The 19,106-nt window shown below is 43.3% G+C and overlaps 1 protein-coding gene across 7 annotated transcripts in view; it reads left to right on the plus strand.

The window, feature by feature from the left end:
- Apoo (apolipoprotein O) overlaps window positions 1–19,106 on the plus strand; it is a 70,714-nt gene that overhangs the window by 44,442 nt on the left and 7,166 nt on the right. For 4 of the 7 annotated variants that reach the window (XM_087193626.1, XM_087193625.1, XM_087193624.1 and 1 more), the window contains one exon: window positions 7,006–7,086. In XM_087193626.1, coding sequence (XP_087049752.1) covers window positions 7,006–7,086 — 81 coding nt within the window. Of the gene's footprint in view, window positions 1–7,005; window positions 7,087–18,436; window positions 18,864–19,106 lie in introns of those variants that run through there. The other 3 variants (XM_021250194.2, XM_021250189.2, XM_087193627.1) reach the window with 1 other exon arrangement.

Raw genomic sequence — 19,106 nt, forward strand, 5'->3', positions numbered from 1 at the left:
GCTTGAGATGAAGACCATTTATTCCAGTTTTCTGTCAGCTTTTTATCATGAATGGGAGTTGGGCTTTGTCAAACACATTTTCTACATCTATTGAGATGACCATATGGTGTTTATCTTTGGTTCTGTTAATATGGTGGATTACGTTTACTGATTTGTGGCCAGGGATTTAGCTCAGTGGTTTCGCCACCTGCTGTGCAAATGCAAGACCCAAGTTCGATCCCCGGTACCAAAAAAAATAAAACCACAAAAACAAAAACAAAAATGCATTTACTGATTTGTGTGTGTTGAACCATCCCTGCGTCCTTGGGATGAACCCAACCTGTCATATCTTCTTGATGATTTACTGCATTCTGTTTGCTAGTATCTTATTGAGGATTTTTGTGTCTATGTTCATTGGGGAAATGGGCCTGTAGTTCTCTTTTATTAGTTGGATCCTTTTGTTGTTTTGGTATCAGGGTAATACTTGCTTCCAGAAATGAATTTGGGAGTATTGATTCCTTTTCAATTTCATTAAAGAGTTTGAGATGTAGCAACATTAGGTCTTCTCTAAATATCTTGTAGAATTCAGCAGTGAATTCATCAGGGCCTGGGTTTTTCTTTGTTGGTAAGTTTTTAATTACATCTTCAATTTCATTGACTTATACTGGTTTATTTAGGGTATTTTTTTGGTACTGGGGATCGAACTCGGGTCCTTCCGTTCGCAAGGCTGACAGTAGAACCACTGAGCTAAATCCCCAGCCCTGGTTTAGTTTTAATACTTCTTGATTTTGCTTTGCTAATTCATATGTATGTAGGAATCTGTCCATTTCTTCTGTATTTTCCATCTTATTAGAAAACAGGTTCTCGAGGTAGGTATTGATGATCTTCTGGATTTCTGCAGGATTCATTGTGATTTCACTCTTTTCATTCCTAATTATATGAATTTGAGTCTTTCCTTTTTTGATAAAGTCGGCTAAGGGTTTGTCAACTGTACTTAATCTTTCAAAGAACCAACTCTTTAATTCTTTGTATTATTTTATTAGTCTCCATTGATTTTTATAATTTCCCCCTTCGTATGAACTTTGGGCTTGACTTGCTCTTCTTTTTCCAGAAGCTTGAAGTTCAACATTATATTGTTTTTTGAGCTCGCTCTGTTTTTCTTTTCTTTTTTCTTTTCTTTCTTTCTTTCTTTCTTTCTTTCTTTCTTTCTTTCTTTCTTTCTTTCTTTCTTTCTTTCTTTCTTTCTTTCTTTCTTTCTTTCTTTCTTCCTTCCTTCCTTCCTTCCTTTCTTTCCCAGGGATCAAACTCGGGTCCTTGCGCTTACGGGGCAGGAGGCAGAACCACTGAGCTAAATCCCCAGCCCTCGCTCTGTTTTTCTGATATGGGAATTCACTGCTATAAATTTCCCTCGTAGGACTGCTTTCATTATGTTCCATAAGTTCTGGTATGTGGTATTGGCTTTATCGTTTAATTGTTCTTTTGTTTTTGGTTTTTTGAGACAGAGTCTCGCTATGTAGTTCAAGCTGTCCTTGAACTCACTATGTAGCCTAGTCTGGCCTCAAACTCACAGCTATCCTCCTGTCCAAATGCTGGGATTATAGCCATGGGCCACCATGGCTGACTTTTCGTTTAAGTGTAGAAACTATCTAATTGCTTCTTTAATTTCATCTGTGACCCATTGGTTGTTCGGGAGAATGTTGTTTAATTTCCATGTGTTTATGAAGTTTTTGTGGTTTCTTTTGCCATTGATTTCCAGTTTCATTAATATATATCAGATAATTTCAATTCCTTTGCATTTACTTAAGCATTTTCTATGAGCGAGTATGTGCTCTATTTTGGAGAATGTCCCATGTGCAGCTGAGAAGAAGGTGTATTCTGATGCTGTGAAGTAGAGCACTCTGTAGACATCTACTAAGTCCATTTGTTCAAAAATTTTATTCAGTTATATTTCCTTGTTGATTTTTTTGTCTAATCTATTTGTGACAGTGAGGTATTGAGATCCCCCATTACAATTGTATTAGTGCTTATTTGATTTTTTCATGTCCAGTAATATTTGTTTTATAAAGTTAGGTGTGCTGGTATTTGATACATATGTATTTGTTTGTTTGTTTGTTTGTGGGTTTTTTTGGTACCAGGGATCGAACTCGGGTCCTTGTGCTTGTGAGGGAGGCGGTGGAACCACTGAGCTAAATCCCTGGCTATACATATATATTTCTGATTGTCATCTCTTCCTCTTGGATTGTTCCCTTTACAAAGATGTAGTGACCTTCTTGTCTCTCTTAATCAATCTTGGCTTGACCTACTTTGTCTACAAATAGAATAGCTACTCCTGCTTTTTTCTGGGCTCCTGTTGCACGGAGTATTGTTTTCCACTACTGGGGACCCCAGCAGTTAGCTTCTCTTCTCCTGCCCAGTATATGATGCAAGCCTGAGAAAAAAATACACTAAGCGACAGAACTAGGAGATAAAAAGCGAGTTGCCAGGATGACCAATGCCAGTGTAACTGACAAGGGTGCTGGACAGTCCCAGGCACTTACTTTTATTGGCAATCAATTGGGGTAAAGGCAAGCCACGTCCAAGTCAGGAATTTGTGAGAGGAAGTGGAATCATGTGGTTTCTATGGAAACTATGTAAGCAAGACTCATAAAGGACAAGACAAAACATTCTTAAATTAGGAACAGAATAGACAAAATACATGGTTGTAATTAGAACATTGTCCTTCTAGTAAGATTTTAATTGTGGAAATGGAATTTGGGTGCAAGTTACTCTGACCTCAGCACGTAGGCTTCAGCCAGACTCGCTTCTATAAGCAAGCCAATTATGGTGTTAACTCTTCACAGCCAGCTTTGGGCATAATCAATATTACAGTCTCCCACATCCCACCCTTTAACTTTCAGTCTATGAATTTCTTTTTGAATTAAATGTGTTTCTTGTATGCAGCATGTTATTGGGTCTTGCTTCTTGATCCATTCTGCCAGTCTGTTTTTTGGGGGGGTTCTTTTGGTACTGGGGATCGAACTCAGGACCTTGTGTTTGCAAGGCAGGCGGTGGAACCACTGAGCTAAATCCCCGGCCCCAGTCTGTTTCTTTTGATTGGTGCTTTGAGACCCTTTACATTGATGGTTATAACTGATATGTATAGAGTTATCTATCCTATGTTATTTTCACTTGCCTTGCCTGGTAGAATTGTAGTCTTCATTATCTCTTTCTAGAATGTCCTTCAGAACATTTTGGAGTGCTGCTTTGGTGGTCATGAATTTCTTCAGGTGTTCTTTGTCATGGAAGTATCTTATTTCTCCATCAATTTTGCAAGATAGTTTTGTGGAGTACATCAGTCTGATTTGGAGGTTGTTTTCTTTTTTTTTTTTTGGTACCAGGGATTGAACTCAGGATCTTGTGCTTTTGAGGAAGGCTCAGACCACTGAGCTAAATCCCCGCCCTGGAGGTTGTTTTCTTTTAGAGCTTGAAATACTTCACTCCAAGCTCTCCTTGACTTGAGGGTTTGTGTTGAGGAGTCTGCTGTGATTCTGATGGGCTTTCCTTTATAGGTGATTTGTTTCTTTCCTTTAAGAGCTTTTAATATTCTGTTCTTGTGTTGAATTTCTGGGCTCTTGACTATTATATGCCTTGGTGTAGGTTATTTTTATCACGGTTAATTGGAGTTCTATATATCTCACTTATTTGTATGTCAAATTCTTTTTCCATGCTTGGGGTGTTTTCTGCCATTAATTCTGTGAAGAGGATTTTTATGTATTTTGTGCTTTTTTTTAATGTCCTGGTTTTTTAATTGATGCCAATCAATCTTATGTTATTCCTCTTTGCATCATCTATCCACTGTTGGATTGATTTTTTTCATGGTCCCTTGCTATTTTTAAGAAATCTTTCTCTTTTTTTTTTGGTACCAGGGATCGAACTCAGGTCCTTGCGCTTGCACAGCAGGCGGCGAAACCACTGAGCTAAATCCCTGGCCCAAGAAATCTTTCTTTTCATGATCACTAATTTCAATCCTGTCTTCTATATCTGATATTCTGTCCTCACATTGGCTCATTCTGCTGTGTAAACTTTCAATGGAATTTTTAATCTCCTGGATATCTGTTTGAATCTGTTTCATGTATTCCATTTCTTTCCTATGTTGGGCATTCATGGTTTCCATCATTTTCCTAAGCTCCTCTGTGTTTGTTTTTTTTATCTGTATCTGCTCTAGAGTGACTAACCATGTCTTTCATTACGGTCATCATCTTTGTACTTATCTGAAGACTATTTCTGATTTGATGTTTTCAAGAGCCTCATTCATCTGCTTTGTTACTTTTGCTGTTACCACTTCAGAGAGTCCAGGGGGGTGGCTTTTGAATTGTACCTCCTCATTGCCCCCAGAGTTTGCCTTTGTTGAGCTAGAAGTCTGGGGTTGCATCTTGCTTAAGTGTCTTCGCATTTTTTATTTTTTTAAAGTTTAATTCTTGGGTAGATGCTTGTAAATTGCTTATGGCAGGTAGCTTTATTGCTAGTGTTTAGAACTCTTAGGCAATGACTACTTCACAGAGATGTCTTCTAGGTATAGCTGGCTTTTGGGTTTTAAGTCTGTTGCAAGGTCCTACCTCTTTAATTTATTGGGGATGAGAAGTTGCTGCCTATTTGGCCTAGCTCCTGGTTCCTCGGCACTGGCCTAGATAATATTGTTTATGACCCTTAGGCAGTCTCAAACTTGGTATACCAGGAAGAACAACTGATTAGAATGATTATGTCACTCTGCTGTCACTGTAGACAGAGTAGGCAGATAAGAGTCCAGATCCATGTTGATTAATCCCAGCAAGCCAGCCATAGATTTAAGGCAGGGTAGTGAATAATCCTAGCAAGCCTGCACCTTTAGTTCCACTGAAGTTCAGGCTGGTTTCTGGTTGTGAAGCTGGAACCCAATTTGTTCATCCTGTAACACACTTTGTGCCTCCTGCTGGCTTCAACTCAGCTCCCTGCCAGCTTGAACTCAGCTCTTTTGCCTCCTGCTGACCTGAACTTGGTTCCTCCTCACCCTGACACTGGGAGCCACCAGATGGAGCGTGCAGTTTCCCTGAGTTCCAAGCTCAGTTGTCCCCTCTCCAAGATGGCTATCAGCCAATCACCCTTTCCTGGGGGACATCTGAACCTGAATAACTCACCAGCCACTGCAATCTGCTGCATCCACTGCTCCATTCCACTGGTGCATTTCTCCATGGATACCCCTGAGGTTGCCAGTAGCCACTGTGTGTTTGAGCCACCCCCCCCACACACACACACTGTGAGCTGGGGCTCAGGGAGGAAGCACCACTTGACACCTCCTTCCTCTTTATTGAAATGCCTCTCTTTGGTCTCCCTATGGGCTTCAATTCTCACTTCAGATCCTTGCTGGCTCCTGGGGACCCACTTTCCTCCTTTTTTTCCTTACACACTATATTCCAGTGTCTAGACACCAAATCTTGGAAAGGCTGTTTCTCTCCTGTTCACCACTCCACCATCTTCCCAGAAGTTCTTAGATAACTCTCAAGGCTAATAATTCTAAAGCTGCCAATTCTGGATCGCCCTCAGTTTGGGCTTGTCTGGTCACAACCTGATCTTGGTGTGGCAGATGCAGAATGCCTTCTGGCCTTCATGCCTTCTCCCTGGTGTCAGTGCCAGCCTTGATTTCCTTCCTGGGGTCTTGGAGGTGTGCCTTCCCAGTCTCTCAGTTGGCTGCTTGCTCCTCAGCGTTAGGCCTCAGCTTGATGGTGTCCTGATGAGTGGGGAAACGACAGTGGCAGGCAACCTGGCTAAAGCTGGCCCAGCAGTTCTCCAAGTGTGGTCTTTGGGCCAGCAGGCTCAACATCCCCTGGGACCCACCCCAGGCCGGCTGAGTCAGACAAGACAGGTTTGGGGCTTTGAGGTCCTGGGCAGCTTGTGGAAAGAGGGTCTCAGTTGCCAGAAATGCTGGCTCACATGGCAATTTGGTCTTAGGAGGGGACAGCAGTGCAGTTGCCAGTCAGACCCTGAGCACGCTGCCCAGCTGAGCTTGATACTGAGCTCCCTGAATTCCTTAGGACAGAACGGTGCCAGGTTCCTGGGTTGGGCTATGGTTCTAGGTGGGCATCTCCTGGCCCCCACTGTGGGAAACATGGCTTTGTGGATCTTTTCAGCATTGGTCCAATATTGTTTCTAACAACCTGAAGCACTTTTTTGTGGAAAGCTCAACACTTAAAAAAAAAGTTTCCAGTGACTCCAGCCAGCTGGCCAAAGGTGGACACAAAGGTCCTGAACTCTCTGAGTCTGGGGCTTTCTCTGGGTATGTTGGAGGAGTGATTCTAGATCGGGCTACCTTGAAAACTTATAGCGATTCCAAGACTTTAATTTGTGGGGCCAGGGAAAACTGGGAGCATCTTCCTTGGATTCACTTATTCTCCACCTAAGCCCCTAAAATGACTGATCAGTGTTGCAACTCAGCAGGCGCGAGTTGTTTGGCCACAGTATACCAGAGAGGGTGCTAGATGGGATAGGCAGATGTCTGCTTTCTGTGTCTGATTTTCGGCAATTTCCCGTATCAGCAATGGTCTTCTATGTTTTTCCCTTAAGTTTCCAAAGTTTGGCATATACTCCTGTGGAGGGGGTAGGCTCAGTTCAGAGGATTTGCCTCATGTGCATCCGGAGGCCCTGAGTTCAATCCCCCAGCACCAAAACCAAAATAAAACCAAGGATATAGGCCTGTAATTTATAGTACATTTTTGTTTGTTTTAAGACGGGGTCTTTCTATGTAGTTCAGGCTGGCCTTAAACTTACTACAAAGCTCAGGCTGACCTCAAACTCGAAGCAGTCCTCCTGCCTCAGCCTCCTGAGTGCTGGGATTATAGGCTGCACCACCACGAACCACGATTCATAGTATATATATATATATCCCCAAACTTCCTGTAGTAGTCATGTACTTAAATGTAGTTCTTTTGTGAACAGGAAAAAAGAAAACAGAAAATTCTCTTCCTTACTGTTGATGTATGGAATAGCAACAGATATTTTCTATTTTGTTTCAAGGTCAGCGGAGAGAAGTTATATGACTGGGGCTTACGAGGATACATAGTCGTAGAAGATTTGTGGAAGGAGAACTTTCAGAAGGTGAGAAACATCATTTTCATTATGCACCTTTTGGCTTGAATATGCTTCTTCGCTAGGATTTGGAGAAACACTTGATAACCCTGCTGCTTGACTTGCTTTTTCTGTTTTAGTTGTGTCTCCAGCTCAGATGCCCCAATACCCTCTCCTGGAAGAACACTCGCTCCTCAGCATTGGGTTGTTCTCAGTAGGGCCAAATGTGTGGTGACCATAAAACATATTCCACTGTACCTAACCACCATTTCTACTCTGTTCTGTTTACAGTTGGCTCAAAGTTAGCATATTATCCAAACTGGATCCAATCCTACGTTCCCAGGAGAAAAGACATAACTGAGATTTCCTTGCTCTTTCGCTTGTCATAAGCTCTGTCTTTCTGTGGCAGTACTGTACCTGTCCATGCCCCTGACGGGGGCAGAACTGTGGGTCATTAGGGACCAGACCCCAGCCACAGGCCATGCCCCTGTGCCAGCAAGTAGGGTGCAGCAGAGGGAGCAGGGGGTGTAGATGTAAGGACATGTCACCTTTCGTCCTCTTCTACCAGCCACATGACTCCTGCTAAGTAAGAGCAAATGTGGACTAAGCTTTGTGTCCCCTTAAGCATTCAGAGAAGCCAGCTAAAGCACAGTTAGGGTTCTCCTATCAGCATACCTTCTGCAGCAGAGCCTGAAGGAAGTTCATTTTGACTCCAATTATTTCCAATGAACATAAACTCATTTAAAACATATAAAATAGAGCCGGGTGTGGTGGTGCACACCTATAATCCTAGCACTTGGGAGACTAAGGCAGGAGGATCCCCACAAGTTAGAGGCCAGCCTGGGCTACATAGTAAGTTCAAGGCCAGCCTGAAGTGCATAGCAACACCCTGTCTCAAAAAAACAAAACAACGAAAAAACCAAAATATATTTATATAGAGAGAGAGCGGGGGAAAGACTGCCAAAAATGTATACAAACTTCAGTAAAAGAAAAACTTGTATAAATTTTTTTCTTGGTACCGGGGATCAAACTCAGGACCTTGCACATGCCAGGCAGGTGTGGTGCCACTGAGCTAAATCCCCAACCTATATAAATATTTTAATACTAAATTTATTGCCACATCATGGGATTAACACAAGTTACCTTTGGCCTCTACAATTACAAGAGGTGCTCAAAGTGGTGGCCATGAGCTTCCAGACATTTATTGGTACAGAGAACTGCTGTTTGGGTAACCTTGGTCAGTGAGATTGCTGCACATTCACTTTCAATTTCTTCTATATATATAGGTTGGGGATTTAGGTCAGTGGGAAAGTGTGTGCTTAGCATGCACAAGGTCTTGTGTTGGATCCCTAGTACCACAAAAAGAAAAAGAACTGGGGTAGTGATACAGTCCTGTAATCTGTGATATAGGGGGAAGAGATGTAACTCCCAAACCTATTAAATATCCAAAACAAGAGTTCGTGTTCTCTAAAATCAAAGAATGAGTTCTAGGAACAACGGAGGTTAAGAATGGAAAATTTATTTAGAGAAAGATAGCTTCTAAGAGAGGGACAGGAAAGTAGGTTTCCTTCCTACCCTGTTTCCCAGGGGGTTTTTATGGAGCAAAGCCACGTGAGGTGAGGCAGGTTCAAGGTGGGACAAAACTATACCACCCAATGGAAAATTACAAGGTGGGCATGAGGTGGGGCAAAACCATGACCAACCAATAAGATTGCAAGTACAGTCACCCAGGTAATATTGATTAAATGGGGGTCAAATGGGGAAACAAGTCACATACAAGGAATTTCCCATTTAGAATATCAATCACTGCTCTCTATCTCTAGGGGAAGTAGTGCCTCTTCTTTTCATAATGCTAACCAGTGAATGTGCCTCAATTGTTCTCCATGTTGGCTCCTTGCTGTGTTGGCTCCTGGCAGGCTGGCACCTTGAGGACTGGGGCCTTGAGGGCTGGTACCTTGAGGGGAGCCCTAACTGCCTGCAAGATATCTAATTAACTTACCTATTTACAGTATCAGCACTCTGGGAGGCTGAGGCAGGAGGATTATAAATTGGAGGCCAGCCTGGGCAATTTAGTGCCTTAGTGAGACCTTGTCTCAAAATAAAAAAGGGCAGGGCTTGTAGCTCAGTACAGAGGCCTTGGGTTCAATCCTAGAAGGGAGGGAGGGAGAGAGAGAGAGAGAGAGAGAGAAGATGAGAGAACTATCTCAAAATTAAAATCCAGAATCTTGAACTAGAATTTGAAAGTAACATTATAGAATAAAATGTTTTCCCTATTGTGTACATAAATGTACCAGTGGGAAAAAAATTTTTTTTTGAGACGGCTTCTTGCTATGTAGGCTGGCCTTGAACTTAACTTTGTAGCCCAGGCTAACCTCGAACTCACGAGGATCCTTCTGCCTCAGCCTCCTGAGAGCTGGGATTACAGGTGTGTGCCACCATGCCTGGATCTACCAGTAAAATCTTAAGACTGATTTTTATACTGATGATTTCTAAAAGAATTGGTGCCTTTTGAGCCTGTTTAAACTGCCTCTTCAATGGGAATTTCTTTCTGTATCAAGTGTTCCCCGACAATCCCTTTTAAAGAATAAACACTCCCAGCTTTATTTTCATTTCTCTGATATTTTCTTTGGAAGATTTCCTTCCTGTTTTAAGAAAATTCCTTAAAAAGTCCACACCACATTTTATGCGGGAAAGTAAATAAAATGCCAAGAAAACCCTACACAGCGCTAAAAAGAAACACGGGAAGTGAGACTAAATCAGGCTCAACTCTGAGTGCTGGGCACGCATGACTGAAGGCTGCCGGCCACCAAAGTGAAGGGGTCCCCAGGGCCTCGCGTCTGCAGACTTGTCACGCCAGGGCTAAGTGGGCTGCCTGGGCCAGGCGCAGGGCTGTGGTCAGAAGGCAAGTGAAGAGGCCAGCACTCTGGTGATTCGAACACCTAGGCACAGTATTACAGCTGCTCACATCCGCAGCGAGTCTTTCCAGAGAGGTGGGTTAGAGATGTCTAATTAGCTCATGGTTCCCTGGCATTTCTCCCTCTCTGTCTGCTACACCTTCTGCCTCCTCAAAGTCCATGTGAACTGCAGATGTTCTCTGAAGCCAGCCATGCTGGTGCATGCCTCTAATCCCAGCACTGTGGGAGGCTGAGGCAGGGATGAGTCCCACTGGAGCCAACCTAGTGAAACCCTGCCTCAAAATAACAAATAAAAAAGTCTGGAGTGCAAAGGTCCTGGGTTCAATCTTCAGTACCACCAAAAAAAAAGAAGAAGAAAAAAAAAAGAAAATTCTCCCATTCATTTACCCTGCAAGGATAATTTTCCCGATAGCCCTCAATTCTCAATAGAAGACAATAAAATTGATGTTAACTCCATTAAACATTTACTGTAGCCGGGGATTTAGCTCAGTGGTTCCACCCCCTGCCTCGAAAGTGCAAGGTCCCGAGTTCGATCCCCAGTACCAAAAAAAAAAAACATTTACTGTAAATTTGAAATGGAAAGTAGCAGAAAGCCCTATTAACTCAAGATTTGATAGATTTAGATTTCAGAAACTCTTTCCTAATGAAATGCCTCTGGTATTTGATGACACACTCCCACCTCCGCACCTTGCTGGGTTTCCTGGTCCCAGGGTTTCTTTGTTTTGTTTTGGAACAGGGATCTCTTGGGGCCCTGGAGCTGAGTAGTCTCTGCATAGAATTTCAAATAACTCAAAGATATATCAAAGAATAAAGGAGATGAAGTGTACAACCAAAGTACAAGTCAAAAGATGCTAAGTGTCAGAAGAGAGGCACACAAGAAAGTAGATTTTTGGATGAAGGGAGCCTGGCTCTTTGAAGGGAATTGGGGGACACTTCATGAAGGGAGAATTTCTAGACTGTTTCTTGCCTTGTTTGGAAGTCAGTATTCATTCGTTTGTATCGGAGGCCAGTGACTGCCTAGAAAGGGGTGTCAGTGAGGGCTAAAGAGAAAAAGACGACAGAGACTTGCATAATTTCTTTTTTTTTTTTTTTTTTTTTGGTACCGAGGATCGAACTCAGGTCCTTGCACTTGCGCAGCAGGCAGCGAAACCACTGAGCTAAATCCCCGGCCCTATAATTTCAAAGTATATAGGGGGCCGGGAGGTCAGTGCCTCAGAGTGGGCAAAGACACTGACTCCGAGCTGGCCACTATTTATTGGGTACACACAGTAACTGGAGGGAGCATTGGGTGACTTAGGGCATGGCGGTGATCTCATGTCTGATCCTGTGCCAATGCAAATCTCATGCTGATAAGGAACACGTCTCTCCCCAGGTAAAACCTTTCTCTTTTGTATTACTACTTGGTTCTCAAGGAACCAGGATGCCTTCAGCTGGGGTCATCTTGCCGATGAGCAACCATTGAGGCCTCAGCTGTGATGGGAGGCAAAACGGAGTTATGTTTCTGAATGCCATAGCTGGCTCTTGGGCAAGGCAACACTGGGCCTTAGACAGCTATAGTCATGCTTTAATTATGATATGATTTTCTCCAAAATTTATGTAGAAATGCTCCGACATGTTTGTTTGTTTGGAGACAGAGTCTTGCTAAGTAGTCCAGGCTGGCCTTGAACTCACTTTGTATCCTATGCTGGCCTCAAACTCACAGCGATCTTCCTGTCTCAGCCTCCAGAGTCCTGGGATTACAGGTGCGTACCACCATGCCCAGTCTGAAAGTCAGTTTTCAAATCAAATTTAATTACCAGTCTCAATTAGGTGTCTTCTCATTCATGATTGTACTCTAATGATGTAACAGGTACACCTGCTCTTAGTCGTATGAACTTGAAGAAACTTGTGGACATTATGTTTAAAACAGGGCCTTTAAATGTCCAATGATACAAATGACAGCTCAGTTGTTAATTGCATTATTTCCCACATGACCACAGTACTCTCAGGTACCCAGAACAAGTCTGTGGCATTCTGCTGCTCTGCCACACTCCTCCCACCTTGTAGGAATTGATTCTAAATATTTGCACTGTGTCTGCTACTAACAGTTGGGCTGGAGAAGTCTTGTAGTCTGTCATTGTCTTTGGTCACTTAAAGGGACAGCTAGAATGAACTCTGTCCTAACTGAACCAAAGAAAGCTTTGTCTAGAAATAGTCTTCTCATAGTGTGGTTTAGCTTGGCTTTTTTTTTCTGTAAAAGAATGTATGACATATATGTACAATTTAAAATCCATTGATACAATGACCACGCATGTACCAACTATCTGTCCACCTGTAAATATAGGAATTATCAGCACCTGCCAAGTTTTTCCTGAGCCCTCTGACTCCTAGAGGGGCCTACTCCCTGGAGTTTGGAGGTTTTCATTCTCTTGACATTTTTTGTTGTTGTTGTTGTTGTTACTGGGGATTGAACCCAGGGCCTTTGCACTGAGCTACATCCCCTGCCCTTTTCTTTTTCTGTCTTTTTAAAAAAAAAAATTTGAGACAGGGTCTTGCTAAGTCACTTAAGTTGCCCAGGCTGGGCTAGAACTTGTGATTCTCCTGCCTCAGCCTTCCGGGATCCTGGTTCCTTGTTTTTCTTTAAACTTTTCTTGTAGTTTTTTTTCTTTTAGTTTTTTATTTTGTTGTTGTTTTGAGACAGGGTCATGCTATGTAATTCAAGGCTGGTCTGAACTTGTGGCTATCCTCCTGCCTCAGCCTCCCAAGTGCTGGGGATTATAGGTGTGCGCCTGTAATGCCTGGGTAGATGTCTTCTCAACATGGGGCTTGTCTTTTCTGGGGTCTCCTTTTGATGAGGAAGAGTTCTTCATGCAGTTGATGCATTGATCTCCATTACAGTCCCCACTCCTTTACTCTGGGAGCTTAATAAAGGTGTGGAGGGTTGGGGTTGCCCACTGCTCCCCTGAACCCCTCATAGCACGGCCCAGGCCAAGGTCAGCAGCAGAGGTGGAGGCCAGTCCACCGGTGTCTGCCTGAGACTCACAGATGTGTCCTTGGGAGCCCTCAACACTGTGTCTCAGGAAAGGTTATGTTTTAGTTCTTCACTAGGTCTTGTAAAAATGCAACAAATTACCGAAAGAATCCTAGAACAACTGTTAAAGGCCAATGATAACTAATTACTTAAAGGGCAGGAAAATACAGACAGCAACATAGATCTGTTCCCAGCCTGAAAAGTGAGCAGAACTTCTAAAGCTGACTTAACTAGTTTCTTGGGGTGTGTGCCGGTGAGCAGGAGAGCAAAGGGAAGCCCGGCCACCCTGAGTAAACACACACGCGCACGCACGCACGCGCGCGCACACACACACACATTCCTCAGCGCTGTTAACAGGCACAGGTCAAAAAATACTTGTCTTTGCAATGTGCCAGCCACAGCAGGACAAATACCACACCATTCCAGTCACAGTCGGACCCCAAGCATCGAGCTCACGGGCAGGGGTAGAATGGTGCTTGCCCGGCAGGATGGGTGAACACGAGAGGTCTGCTGCACAACATTGTGCCATGCTGAATCATGCCTTAGAAATCTGTTCAGGATGGGCAGCAAGCTCAGAGGTAGAGTGCTTGTCTAGCATGCATGAGGCCCTGGGTTCCATCCAGCGCAGAAAAGACCCACTAAGAGGGTAGATCTCATGCTAAGTGTTCTTACCACTTAGAATTTTTATTTTATTTCGGTTTGGTATGGTTTTTTGTTTTTTTGAGACAGGGTCTCACTGTATTCCAGGCTGACCTTGAACTCACTATGTAGCCCAGGCTGGCCACAAACTCATGGTGATCCTCCTGCCTCAGTCTCCTAAGTGCTGGAATTACAGGAGTGCACCACCACGCCTGGCATTTGTTTTGACTTTTTTTGAGACATGGTCTCACTATGTAGTTCATCCTGGCCTTGAACTCACAGCAGTCATCCTGCCTCAGCCTCCCAAATACAGGGTGAGCCACCATGCCCATCCTAAGAATTTTAAAAGAAAATAAAGGATCATAGGGTAGATTTTCCATAAAGCAAAGTTGTTCTGAACTTGTGCCTTTTCTACTGCCTAAAATTCTAAGAAATAAAGGTATGATGATTTTTCTATTTTTAAAAATATTACTTAGCAAAATAAAAAGAAATCCTAGGGAAAAAATCATCTCCTTTTGAGAAAACTGTACACATTTGGTATCAGAAAAGCTTAGCTAGCAGGTCGGGCATGGTGGTGCACACCTGTAATCCCAGCACTCAGGAATGCTGAGGCAGGAGGGTCACTGTGAGTTCAGGGCCAGCCTGGGCTACATAGTGAGTTCAAGGACAGCCTGTCTCAAAAAAAAGAAAAGCAGAATTCAATGTGGCGTGGTGGCCGAAAGGGTATACGGGGAGCAGAAGTTGAGTTGAGTTGAGAACAAGAGGAGCCTGTCCACATGAGGAACACGTACACAGAGTGGATAGACTCTAGTACATGACAGCCATCAGCCACCGCTCATGTGACATCGCACACTTCTGCCCCCTCCAGAGAAGAATACTGCTAGAAAAGGGAACCCGGGCTCTGGCTCCATAATCAAGGCCTTTATGTCATTGCTTTAGTTTCCTGTTGCTGCTGAGACGAATGTTCTTACGTTTTCAGATGGGAATGTGTGTCTTAGCTTTGTGGGTCCCCAGCCCCCTACTAAATGCAGGTGTCAGCAGGGTAAGTTTTCATTGATACCGTGTTTTGTTTTGTTTTGGTACTGGGGATCCAACTCAGGACCTTGTGCTTTCGAGGCAGGCAGCAGCACCACTGAGCTAAATCACTCATCAGGGTGATTTTGAGACAGGGCCTCACTAAGTTGCCCAGGCTGGGTTTGAACTTGTAATCCCCCTGCCTCAGCCTCCCAGAGTGGACCCTAGTAACTTAAAATTTGATTGGGCCCAGTCAAATAATCCAGAGCAATCTCCCCATTTTTTTTTTTTTTTTTGGTACCAGGGATCGAACTCAGGTCCTTGCACTTGCAAGGCAAGTACCGGAGCCACTGAGCTAAATCCTCAGCCCGATCTCCCCATTTTAAGAGCAATTGACTAGCAACCTTAACTTAATGCAGCTTTTATTTCCCTTTGCTATATGGAGTAGCAGTCTCCAATTCTGGAATTAGGACATGAATCTTTTAGGGCCCACTCTTCTTCCCACCATATTCTAGTGAAGTGGAATTTTGTTGGGATTTTTTTTTTTTGGTACCAGGGATCGAACTCGGGTCCTTGAGCTTGCGCAGCAGGTGGTGAAACCACTGAGCTAAATCCCCGGCCCATTGTTGGGATTTTTAACAGGTCCTTCCCTTCATTTATCCTTACCTTTTTTCTTTCTTTCTTTCTTTTTATTTGGTACTGGGGATAGAACTCAGGACCTTGTGCTTGTGAGGCAGGCGTGGTGCCACTGAGCTAAATCCCTGGCCCTTATCCTTACTTTTTTTTCATCCAAAAAATTAAGTGACCTTGAGCTTGATCCTGAGCTGTTTGCTCAGGAAATCTGTGGGGCAGACTCTGTTATTATCCGCATTTTACATGTGAGGGAAGTGCATACTGTGGGAGCCCAGCGCTTCATGAAAATAATTCAGCTGGAAGGAGCAGGACTTGGACTTTTCAGTAGGATGCTGTACTTCAGAGGTTTGTCTGGTATTCATTCCCCCATCATGCAGCAACACATACTAACTAGAAATCATTGTCTCCAGTTTTTTAAAAAAAAGGTCTCAGAAAAGCCCAATGTATTGATGCCCTCCGGGAATCCCAGCTACCTGGGAGGCTGAGGGAGGAGGATCATGAGTTTGAGGGCAACCGGGGCAACTTAGTGAGATCTTGTTTCAAAATCAAATTTTAGAAAAAGGGCTGGGGGTGTAGTTCTGTGGCAGAGCATCTGCCTAGCGTGCATCACTGCCTGGGTTCAGTCCCTAGTGCCACAAAAACACGAAAGGTTTCAGTTTTGCCAGAAGAAATTACTAATCATGTTCATAGATGTGGTAAGAAAATAAATTTAAAAAACAAAACCAGATATGTATTAAAATTAGGTTACACGGAAATGACTGAGTTGAAAAATGTTTGAAGTAAAACTATTTCTGTCTGCAAACACAGAAAGGAATTGATTTCTGGCTGGTGCTCTCATGAGCTGCCTGTTACAGTAAGCATGCTGTTTTCTCAGAGGTTATGGCAGTTTCTGCCAGGAGCATCATTGACCGCTCGGGTCCTTGTGCTTGCTGCCGACAAGATCCAAGGAGGCCACTTCTTTTGGTGAAAAGGAAAAAGATTTGTTCAAAGCTAGCAGGGAGAGGGGGCCTCACCTCTCTGATCTCCAGCATGTGCACAGCGTGTTGGGTCTTTTAGCGCAACAGTGGCAGGAGCAGTGAGACACCATGGGGCTGTCTTGTCCTGTCCTGGACTCTGCTTCTCCTCCTTTCCTTCTGGAAGTGAAACTGGCCTTGCACCTCCTAGGGCCAGAATCTGCTTATTCTGTCCATTCTTCTGGTCTGAGGAGAGGTGAGGTGGCTGTTTATGTTTTCAGCCTCATGTTTGGAGAAGCCACTTGTCTCTAAAGGAAAAGATTTAATTATCCAAGTTCTACTTTGCCTTGTTGGTTACAAAAGGTATGATTTGTAACAGGGTGGGTCGGTGGGAGCAATACTTTCCTAGTGAGATATTTGACTCCATTTTTGTACCTTTTTAAACATTTTTACTTTTATTAGTCCATGTTTGCAGTACATAATGATTACATTCCTTGTGGGGAGTTGGTACATGTACACAACACACCTTAATTCCTTTTTTCATCTCTCCTCCCTTGCCTCCCCCTTCCTTCTCTCTCTGACCTGTTTTGTTACACTATAAGTGACATGTAACCAAACAAACATTTCCCTAGCAACAAAGCTGTTTTCCTCATTCAGAAGAATTTTTTGGGTGCTTATTTTCTTGTCTGAAAGAGAAAAGGCCTTATAAATGTAGCACTTGGGGCCAGGGATTTAGCTCAGTGGTTTCCTCCCCTGCTGCACAAGCACAAGGACCTGCTTTGATCCCCGGTACCAAAAAAAAAAAAAAGTAGCACCTTATTTTTTGAGGTTGAGATATTGATGAGTATAGACAGTAGAGTATCATCAGATGTACTCGGCAAGGACTATGTTAATTGAGACCTAAAATGTGTTTAACTAGGGGGAGAACCACATTGTTGCCATGGCAGACCCAGTTGTTAGCCATGGTTATCTTACCTTCATAAGCCTTTTAAAAAAAAATTCTTATTCATGAATCACACACTCACACATTTTTTATATGCATCATCTCTAGGTTTTACCCCATTCTATTTGTTTATTCAATGTATATATATTGAAAAAATATATGTAGTTTTGTTTTGTTTTTTGTTTTTGTTTTGTTTGAGACAGGGTCTCACTATGTAGCCCAGGCTGGCCTCAGACGTGGAGAGATCCTCCTACCTCAGCCTCCCAAGTGCTGGGATTACAGGCTTGTGGCACCAGGCCCAGCATATATTGTTTATTTTGATACAGTTCTCCTTATGTAGCTCAGGGTGGCCTTGAGATCCTGGTGACCCTCCTGTTTTAGCCTCCCAGGTGCTGGGATTACAGGTGCATGCCACCACCCCCAATCATATTCAACAAATATTTGAATAGTATATGCTAGGAGTTTATAGATTAATGAAATATTTAAAAAATTATACAGATCAAGGAGGTCATATGTGCTATGAAAGTGAATTCAAGGTTTTAACCTAAACTGAGGAAAGGAAAGCCTTGACCTAAAGGTTGCATCATATTTAGCCAAAGTTAGGATGGCCCACTCTAGCAGAAGGGGTATATTTTGCAAAAGTCATGTCCCAGGAAGGGGCTTGGTAAGTGTGAGCAACAGCAAAAAGGCCTCTGGCACCATGGGAGACTCACATGTGTGAAGCAGGTGCCTGCGGGTGGCAGAAACAATTTACCAATAGTCAGGAATATAGAAAAGTTACATTTAGGGACCGGGGATTTAGCTCAGTGATTCCGGCGCCTGCCTCGCAAGCGCAAGGTCCTGAGTTCGATCCCTGGTACCAAGAAAAAAAAGTTGAATTTATTGATATACTGCAAGAGAGCATCAGAGAAGTCCAAGAGAAAACCTTGCTGTCAGTGTCAACGGGGTTCTGGGATGCTGGGGGGGGTCCTCTTAGAGATCCTTTGTAGATTCTTGTTGTCCTGAACTAAGAATTGGTCAAGACATGCAGAAAAGATGGCCAGGTTTTACATTTCTTAAAGGTAGGAAAAGAAATATGCTCTGAAAAGTGAGTGCAAGGCAATTGGAAGTAGGAAAAGACATACACTCACAGAAAGAGTTTATGAGGTTAATGGCCACCATCTTTTATATTTCCCCATTCTGACGTCAGATCAGATCAGGTAGGCTGTCCTGTCAAAAACCTGCTTGATCTTTGCCAGAAGAATTGAAGATACTGTTCTCTGATTGGTTCCAGGTGCAGGGCCTGGGTGCATGTGGCCTACATCTCCATGACTGACAAGTCAGCCCACTTGCCCAGCAGAGTAATGACTCTACTCTCCTGCCTCCTTAGGGTGAAAGGCTGAGATTTTTATACTGTATTTGATTTTAGTGTGAGCAGAGAGTCTGGAAACATCATCCCACGAGTGCTTTCATCAGGTCATGGCGATTCTGTTGTCCATCTCAGTTCTGACCAGGTTTGGTTTAAAGACTGATGTGAGGCAGGAGAACCGAGGCCAGCCTGGGGTACATAAAGACTGATGTAACGTTTTGTTCTAGAGGCTCCAGTGCTCCTGGGGTTGCTAGAAACAGTCCTGAGTAAAATTTATTGAAAAATGTGTGAAGATTGACTAATATTAGTCATCAAGAGGATCAGAATAAAATATGTATGTTTGTACTAAAAAGGAACTTTTGATGTTCTATTGTAATAGGAGAAGTGGTGTGCTTTAAGACATGACAAGCAGTTAGTGATGTATGCGTGGTTCTTGTGCGTTGCTTACACGGTGGGAAGTTAATGTTCTACTACAGACTCACCATTCAGCTGCAGTGTGACCTCTAGAGAAATGATGGTAAAATAACCATGATTCCCCATATCTGGGGCAGTGGGGCAGGGTGTGTGAGGTGTGGTGTGTGTGTGTGTCTGTTTT

The sequence above is a fragment of the Heterocephalus glaber genome, unplaced genomic scaffold, assembly GCF_053883595.1.
Source record: "Heterocephalus glaber isolate CG9 unplaced genomic scaffold, H.glaber_assembly_v1.0 deba00001594, whole genome shotgun sequence".
NCBI classification, from domain to species: domain Eukaryota; kingdom Metazoa; phylum Chordata; class Mammalia; order Rodentia; family Bathyergidae; genus Heterocephalus; species Heterocephalus glaber.